Below are 8,167 nucleotides of genomic sequence, written 5' to 3'. Positions count from 1 at the left end.
TCTCTCCATTCTCACGACTCGCCTCTCACAGTCTCCACCACCATCCTCCTGGCCTCCATTCTCACGACTATCCTCGGCTCCTACCACTCCCGCAGTGCCCCCAACAGCAACCACCACCACCACCGCAGCAACCAAACACCTCGACGCCTGGCTGAAGCTGAACGGCTCGTGCCCGGTTTCCAGGAACTTGCCGCTACCAACCCCGCTGTCCACGCCGCTCTCGGAGGTCGTTTCACTCTCGCAGTACGCCGCGGATCGAAGGCGGAGGAGGTGATAAGATTTGTGAGTTTTTCTTTTCTTTTTGGGTTATTTTTTTCTCCGTTTCTTCTTGGGTGGTGGGTGGTTTGGGGTTTTGCCGTTTGATGTGTTTGTTTGGTTGCCCAGAAAAATGTGTAAATATTTTTGAAAAGAAGAAATATTTAATTTTAAATAACTTTGTCCATAGCCGTAACCGTTGAAGTGAAAACGATGGATTAAGAAAGGTGTATTATTTAATGTTCAAATCTTATCAAACAAGCAAACAACATTAATGGATGCTGATGATGTTATAAGAGATTGATTAAAAAAAATAAAAGATGTTATAAGAGATGGGTTAAGGTGAGCTTTTCATTTTGCTTTTCAATCTTTTTCTTGTTTCGTTGATTTCTATGCTTTGAAATAGACGAGCTCGAGCAGGGTTCAGACCCTATCGAGCCGATCTCGAGCAGCGAGTCGAGCTTGAGCCTGAGTCAAAAATAAACGAGCCGAGCCTGGACAGCCCAAGCTCGGCTCGTTTACACCCCTTCACTGCCAGCAGCAACCACGCGTCAGAATTTTTTTTTTTTTTTTTTTAATGAAAATTACCTAAAAGCTCCTAAATTTTCAGGATATTACATTTACAAACTGTAAAAGCAGCCAGCCGAATCCTTCTTCCCCAACGGCAACAATGGACTTGTCATCGGAATGGAAGTCCCTCTTCCCAATCTCCACAGTGCACGCCCCTCCACTCCTCCTCTCCGGGCCTTCCTCCAAACCCATCCTCGGCCCTCTTCTCTTCAACCCTATTCCCCGAACCTTAACCCTCCTCTTCTCTTCCCCTTCCCTCTTCCCCCGCTCTCTCCCCCCTCCTCCCCTCCTCTCTCTGCCCAGATTCCTCCAAACCTCCTCTCTCCCCCCCTCTACTTCCTCCACCGTAGCTTCCCAACTTGGCCCCCTCCAAAACGACGCCGCTTCCCATCTCCTCCATAATCGCCTCTCTTTCCTTCAACTTCCCTGTTCCAACTCTCTTCTCGTCTTCTTCCCAACCGGTGCCAACTCCGAGCAAGTCGGGTTCTTGAAGCTGTCCGTGAACGGTTCGGGGTCGGGTTTCGACGTACAGGCCGATAGAAACGGCGATGTTTTCTGGGAAAGGACCGGGTTCGAGTATCGGATTATTAGGATCTCGGTCAACCCGGCGGTCGGTTCGGGTGCAATTCCGGCAGGTAATTCGGGTTCCTTTGTTAGTGTTGGGTATGTGATGGCTTCTACGTTGTATTCTGTGCATTGGTTTGTTGTGAAGGTTAAAGGGCTTGGTTTGAGTCCGGAGAAGCCGGATTTGGTTTGTTTGGGGAGTAAGGTGTTTAAGAGTTGCTCTGTTGTGTGGGCTTGTTGGAGTCCACATTTGTTGGAGGAGAGTGTGGTTCTGTTGGAGAGTGGCGAATTGTTCTTGTTTGATTTGGAGTCTTGTTCAAAAGCTGGTGCTTCAAATGCACGTTTTAGAGGGACTAGGTTGCGGGTTCCATGGGATGATGATTCGGGGGCTCATAAATGGTTGTGTTGTGAGTTCAGTTGGCATCCTAGGATTTTAGTTGTTGTGCGGTCCAATGCGGTTTTTTTGGTCGATTTGAGGTTTGATGAATGTGTTGTGAGTTGTTTGGCTAAGGTTGAGATGTTGAGATTGTATGCAAATGTTAAAAATGAACAGTTCCTTACGTTTACGATGGTGGATTGTGATCGCTTTTGTTTTGTGCTGGCTTCGGATAGTTTGTTGATTCTTTGTGATGTGCGGAAGCCGATGGTGCCGGTGTTGCAATGGGGTCATGGTCTTGATAAGCCTTGCTACATTGATGTGTTTCGATTGACAGAATTGAGATCAAACTCAAGGGATGATACATATAGGTGGGCTTCAGAATCAGGTTTTTGCATTATATTGGGATCTTTTTGGAATTGTGAGTTTAATCTCTTTTGCTATGGACCTACTTCACCAGCCCCCAGAGATTGCATTGCTTCTGAAGTTTTGGAAGTTTTGAAAACTGTTTATGCATGGGAGCGTCCTTCAGATCTCTTATTGTCAGGTCACGATTGTCGGTGTGGAAGCTGTCTCATAAGAGAGGAGTTTTTGAAGGATGATCTTCCTGAATGGATTGATTGGCAGCAGAAGAAAGTAATAGTTTTGGGTTTTGGCATCCTAAACAGGGGTTTATCTTCGCTACTTTGTGGGTCAGATGAATTTGGTGGTTTTACACTGATAAGGCTTATGTCTTCAGGGAAACTTGAATTACAAAGATATTGTGCCTCGTGGGATTCTATAAAGAAGTTGAAAGAATTTCATAGAGAATTGTTGCATTTTGAAGACAATTTTCTCTATATTCAGGAGGACGAGGAATACAGAGCTCCCAGATTTAAGTACCTGAAACTCGATAACCTCTTTGCATATATAAATGGTAACCTTAGTAAAGTCCTAGGTTCAAAAATGAAGAAGCCTTTTAAGGGTCCTCAAGAGAAGAACTCTTTTAGTACAGAATCTCATGAAATTTTGTGTGAGAAGTTGAAGGCTTGTGGGTTTGGTCGATTGAGGTCATCTCCTGCCGTTGCAGTTGTTTTTAATGGCATCTGTTCGCCAACAAGCATCCATGAGGTTGCTTTGAGGAGATTGTGGGCAGGACTGCCAATGGAACTATTGCAGCTGGCCTATTCCAACTACTCCGAGTTCCTTGAAGTACTTGTGGACCAGAAAAAGGTAGCTTTGGAATTTCCAGTTGTTCCAGACCTACCTCAGTTGCCACCTTTCTTCTTAAGAAAGCCTTCATGCCGTAGCAATAAGTGGTCACAGAAAGTGCAGCGAGATGATGCTCTTGTGGGTCCAGTTCTTCCTCTTCCTGTTCTACTTACACTTCATGAATATCGAAATGGCAATTCTGATATGGAAGAAGCAGGAGGATTTTCATTAGAGAGGGAACTTAACCTGCAATATGATGAAGTTAAGCAGGTGGCCAGTGAAATGGCTGTGTCAGATTCTAGTGTTGAGCTTCATGATGACCCTGCTGTCTCCCTTGCTGATGACAGAGAAGATATGTGGGGCGTCTCTCAAAAACCAAAACCTTTCTGTTTATACCATCCAGTTGCATTGTGCTCTACCATGGATCAAGGGAAGGGAAATGTCTCTGAGGACAAGAAATTTGATATCATGATTTTTAAAGTGCCTGAGAAGAAGCAAGTTCCTAATGGCAACGTTTCCGACCCATACAAAAGGTGTAACAATCTAGGCACTCTCTTGGAGAGAGACTCGGAAACTGTTGGACTAGAACTGTTTGATGAGCTGTGCTCCAGCGAGTTGCGGTTTGATGCTTCTGTTAAGAACTTTGGGGCAAAAGAATTGAAGGCATACAATGTTTTAAAGAGGCAATGGTCCAAATGGCAAGGTGGTTTTAATTTATATCAGGAATTTTGCAGTCCAACTAAATTCAAAAAGCAATCTACATGATTCGACTGAGGTAAAGATTTATGTTTCTCTACAATTATATTGTTCATTGCTGCTAGTTGAATTCTAAGCTCTATTACCATAAAACTATTGGTTTTAGGCAGACTTTACGGGGTTGGATGTGGACCCTTCTGCTGACATCTTTCCTGAGCTACACTTAACTCCACTGGCTCAGATGTAGCACCATCTGTTCATGCTGATGATGTTGCAGATGATAGACTGGGTTCCTCAGGATTGGATTTGGATCCATTATATGATGATATTCCTGATCCTCTTGCAAGTAAATGTAAGTTATACTGACACACCATGGTTAACTTCTTGCTTATAAAAGGTTTCTTCCTGTATAAGCATTTTGAGAGGTTTGCCTTAAATTCTTCTGCAGCTAAGGCTGGTGGCAAGTTTAAACCCAAGGCTAAATCCCGCTCTGGAAACAAAACTTCTACATCAATCCCATCAGCTCCAATTGCTACAGAGGAAAAGGCTATTAGACTAATCTCCACAGGCTTAGACACAGCACAATATGCTCAGCCAGTTGTAGCAGAAAATAAATTGACAAATGGGGATGGTATGTCTGTAGCTACCTTGGAGATTGTGGGTACTAAACAGCCTTCAAAAGACGATGAAGGTTCAATTTCTGACAAGCTTGTGACTGGAGAGGATGCTGGCTGTAAAGATGCTCATGCAGAGGTTGCAACGTCTGACAGAAACAGTGGTTGGCATTCTAGCATAGGAATATTCTCATCAGAGGTAGCGAATTGGATTTCCCAAATCTGGTTTTTCCATATTACTTATATATTTCTAAGTTCCACCAATTGGTAAACTCTTTTGGCTTTAGGTGGATTCCATGGCTTTTGAATTGGAGCCCTTTGGTGATATTCTTCCTGAGCCTACCACAAGAGATAGTAATGATGATGGGGCAGGTTCTCTTTCTCCTTTAGAAATGCCGACTCTTCGTGCTTCCAATAATAAGGATACCGAGGAAAATTTTTGTATTTCAGCTTGTAGTTCTTTTGACTCTTTAGCACTGAGGGCATGTGATGCTGCAGAGCCTCATACTTGTCCTTCTCCTGGTACAACCCAAGATATAGTAAGCTGTAGGGAAGCTCCTGATTCTAACAAGGATGGTGATATTCAGATTGACAATGGAAGGTTGGAAACAGAGGTGAATATTTGTAACTTTATGATAAGTACTGTGTGTGTGTTTAATTTTTTTTTTTTTTCTTTTTTTTAGTCAAAGTTGTGATTAGTTTCTGGAAGCTGGGGCCTTTTCTGGCATTGAAACCCTAGATTTTATTTCTGAGGCCAATATTGCATCTGGTATGTGCAAAATCAGCTTCATGCTTTATTTGTTCTTGCTCTATGTTGCATTTTAAAATTGTTTATTTGTTCTCTTTTATTTTCAGGATGGCATACTGGCAAGTTTCAACCCGAGCCCAATAAAAAAACAAGAAAAGAGAAACCTAGTACAGGCATCTCTCTCCCAGAGGTTGAGTCTATTATGCATCTGCAGGCTCCTCAGCTGGTTCCTTCTGAAACTGGATACATGGATGAGGGCTCAGTTCCTTCCTTTGCAGCTAACTATCCTTTTCAGGATAACTCCATGAGGTTTGATGATTTTATTGCCTTGGATCCAACATCTGAAATTCCAATGAATGATGAATGGAGAAATCTTCCAGAAGATTCTCACTTTTTGGGGGATATTCTGCGTCGGAAGGATGTTCCTGATATTCCTGCAGAGGTGGTAATTCAATTTTTAACAGTTCGCCATGCATTATTGATTGACAGATAAGAAATATTTTGCGCACTCATTTTTATCTGGTCTTTGCATGTGTCAATTGTAGGCTGCTGAAAGTGGAATAGGAGAAACTTCTACAGCATCAAATCTTTTTCAGAAATGCAAAAAAACTGCTACAGCTGTTGAAGAGAATGATGGTGGCAAATCGTTGAGGCAGCTGAGGAAGCGAGTAGCTTTCCAACTTATTGATGAGGTGGATGATGAGGATAATGAAAATGGTGGCTTCGGCGCTGAACCTCCCAGTACTTCTAATGTAGATTAAGACTATGATGATGGAAATAGAGTGGAGAGTACATCCAAAAGAAAAAAGCTCCAAGAAAGTCAAAGAAACCTGAGGCTGAAAATGGAAAATCTGTACGAAAGCATAAGAGGGCCAATGAAACAGCAGACCAGTCAACCAAGAATCTCCCAAAAAATTTTCTCATTCAACTCGTCGAAATAGAGGACATGGTAAATGAAATTTCTGGGTCCCTAAGATTACAAGACAAGCTTTTGTATGTATGTATTTGGATCGTGAAAGTAGGGTTATTGGCAGAAGTATTGACTTAGTTTCTCTTTTGTAGTGGACAAGGCTTTACTTGAAACCCCATGGGATGAAATTGACCATCAAAGGTTGCCTATTAAGGATCTCATTTTGCATGCAGAGTATAGGGAGCGATCGGTGGTACTTTTTCTGCGCTCTAATTCTAGTGATGATGTTTTTCTTTTTCACTTGTAGCATTTCCTTTGGTATATTTACTGTTTATGATAGATCCAAAATTTCTAATTTTCTTTGATCTCTTCCCTCCTGTCCACTCATGCAGAGCAAAGAGACAGCAAGATCAAAAACGCCCTTGACCAATTTAAGGTACCTGAATTCTTAAATAGGGATTATTTATGGCTAAATCTATAGGTTTAATGGCTACCTGTTTACTGTATCAGATAAAAAATGTCTATATTCGTGGGCATCTCCATAGCATTTGAGTTTCTAATTCTTTTTTCTTTTTTTGGTTGATTCTTTGTGTGTGTATGTGGGATTGTGACGTTCCTCTAATTAAAGGTCTATCTGATTTATATTCCATCTTAACTTTCTTGGGTTCTTGGAGATTGAAAACTGGATTACAAACCTTTTAGTTTAAGTTCACACAAGGCTCCAACTATCGCACAGTAAAATTGCCTTTTAGGGATGGGAAGGTAGGGCCCTGGTGGTTAGGCCAGCTTCTAATGTATTCATGTGACTGTATCAAACAATGCTGTTTGGCGTGAAAGATGATATGTAGTATTTGATGAAATCCAGAACTTTCAAATAAACCTGTTATTTAAACAAATGCTACTGTTGCTATTATGACATTTCTTGTGGAAAAAGAACCTGAAAAGCAGGGCGACTTGCTTGTTAGTGAGCATTTAGGTTTTGTTACTCCTGGAGTTATATGCACTTGATTAGTTTATTTTTCCTGGGACAAATCTTTTTCTGTGCAGGTCTTACAATTCCATTAATGAGGAATCATCTTATAATGGAGAGGAGACCTTTACTTCAGAACAGGGCAGAGGTTCTGATGATGATGATGATGATCAACTGAATAATGAGGCTCAACCAAGTGAAACCCACATTAATTACCAGTCTTTCATGGACAAAACTCCCAGTACAAGATGGTCAAAACAAGACACAGAACTGTTCTATGAGGTATAAAGCTGTAACATCTTATTCATTTCTTGTTTCAATTAATAACCATCTATCATTTATGATCATAGGATGTGACTGATTTCTAGTATGCGGTGTAAACACTTTCCATACTATTATTTTTGTTGAAGACGAAACTTTTGTTCAAAAAAATGTTGGTTTAAAAGCTTAAAACTTGAGATAAAGAGAAATAATCAAAGGGGTGGGACGGTAAGGTGTACCTAATTTTATCAAGTCCCCTTGAGTTGGTTAGTAGTATATCCTTTATCATCTGCTGACATTTTTGAACTTGGAATGAAGAATTTAATTGCTCTTTTTTCATTTTTCCAAACACAAGTGGAAAATGTCTTCCCATCCATTGCTAGTTTTATAACAATTCAACCAATCCCTTTTTTAATGTGATATAGGCTGTTCGGCAGTTTGGAACAGATTTTTTTATGATACAACAACTTTTCCCTAGTCTAACACGTCATCAAGTCAAGTTGAAATTTTAGAAGGAAGAGCGTCAATATCCATTAAGGCTTTCCGAAGCCCTGACAAGTCGCTCCGAAGGTGAATTCCTTTATTTAAATGTTTAATCTCTCTCTCTCTCTCTCTCAGTAATTTTCACTGAGATGATAATATTAGTAGTCTTGGCATGAGTCAATACGTGTTTGATATACAATATTACAGAATGGTGCCAAAAACTACATTCTGATGCACCTCAAGTCTAGCTAGAAGCTTCTGTATTTCTCTTAGTGTTACTAAAGTGAACTTGCCCTACTCAGTTAGTATTTGCCTTCAGAACATACTTTCTCTTAATAGTTAATTGACCTCATCTCGCATCACGTCATATAAAGCTGTAATTAAACATCATTCTGTTTTTTTTTTTTTTTTTTGCATGGAATTGTTATAACTGTCGTTTTAGGTCAATTATCAATTCCATTGTTTGCTGTCTTAGTCTGCATCTTTTAATGTTGTCAAATAACTTTCTAACAGAAAGCAAAGAAAATGA

The 8,167-nt window shown here is 40.8% G+C and overlaps 1 protein-coding gene and 1 pseudogene across 4 annotated transcripts; both read left to right on the top strand.

Annotated features, from left to right (window-relative positions):
- LOC132183916 (uncharacterized) lies at positions 1 to 3,909 on the top strand. 3 transcript variants are annotated; one of them, XM_059597388.2, is made up of 3 exons: positions 1 to 270; positions 866 to 3,731; positions 3,819 to 3,908. In XM_059597388.2, the coding sequence occupies exon 2, from the start codon at positions 926 to 928 to the stop codon at positions 3,719 to 3,721; it is 2,796 nt and encodes a 931-aa protein (XP_059453371.2). In that variant the 5' UTR covers positions 1 to 270; positions 866 to 925; the 3' UTR covers positions 3,722 to 3,731; positions 3,819 to 3,908. The 3 variants fall into 3 exon arrangements, with proteins under 3 accessions (XP_059453371.2, XP_088374814.1, XP_088374813.1); XM_088518688.1 differs by having other exon boundaries at positions 1 to 282; XM_088518687.1 differs by having other exon boundaries at positions 190 to 3,731; positions 3,823 to 3,909.
- LOC132185422 (uncharacterized) lies at positions 3,742 to 7,886 on the top strand (annotated as a pseudogene). The gene is made up of 12 exons (XR_015912892.1): positions 3,742 to 3,762; positions 3,819 to 4,004; positions 4,101 to 4,465; positions 4,554 to 4,880; positions 4,966 to 5,035; positions 5,122 to 5,459; positions 5,560 to 5,963; positions 6,077 to 6,177; positions 6,317 to 6,360; positions 6,972 to 7,176; positions 7,581 to 7,725; positions 7,846 to 7,886. The product of XR_015912892.1 is annotated as an uncharacterized LOC132185422 (transcript).
- The last annotated feature ends 281 nt before the right edge of the window (positions 7,887 to 8,167 follow it).

The sequence above is a fragment of the Corylus avellana genome, chromosome 7 (genome assembly GCF_965113065.1).
Source record: "Corylus avellana chromosome 7, dhCorAvel1.hap1.2, whole genome shotgun sequence".
Classification (NCBI taxonomy): domain Eukaryota; kingdom Viridiplantae; phylum Streptophyta; class Magnoliopsida; order Fagales; family Betulaceae; genus Corylus; species Corylus avellana.
This window is presented reverse-complemented; position numbering and strand designations above follow the sequence as displayed.

What these genes read in the sequence shown, in the direction of transcription:
- LOC132183916 (XM_088518687.1), top strand. Translation starts at nt 926, where the DNA reads ATGGACTTGTCATCGGAATGGAAGTCCCTCTTCCCAATCTCCACAGTG.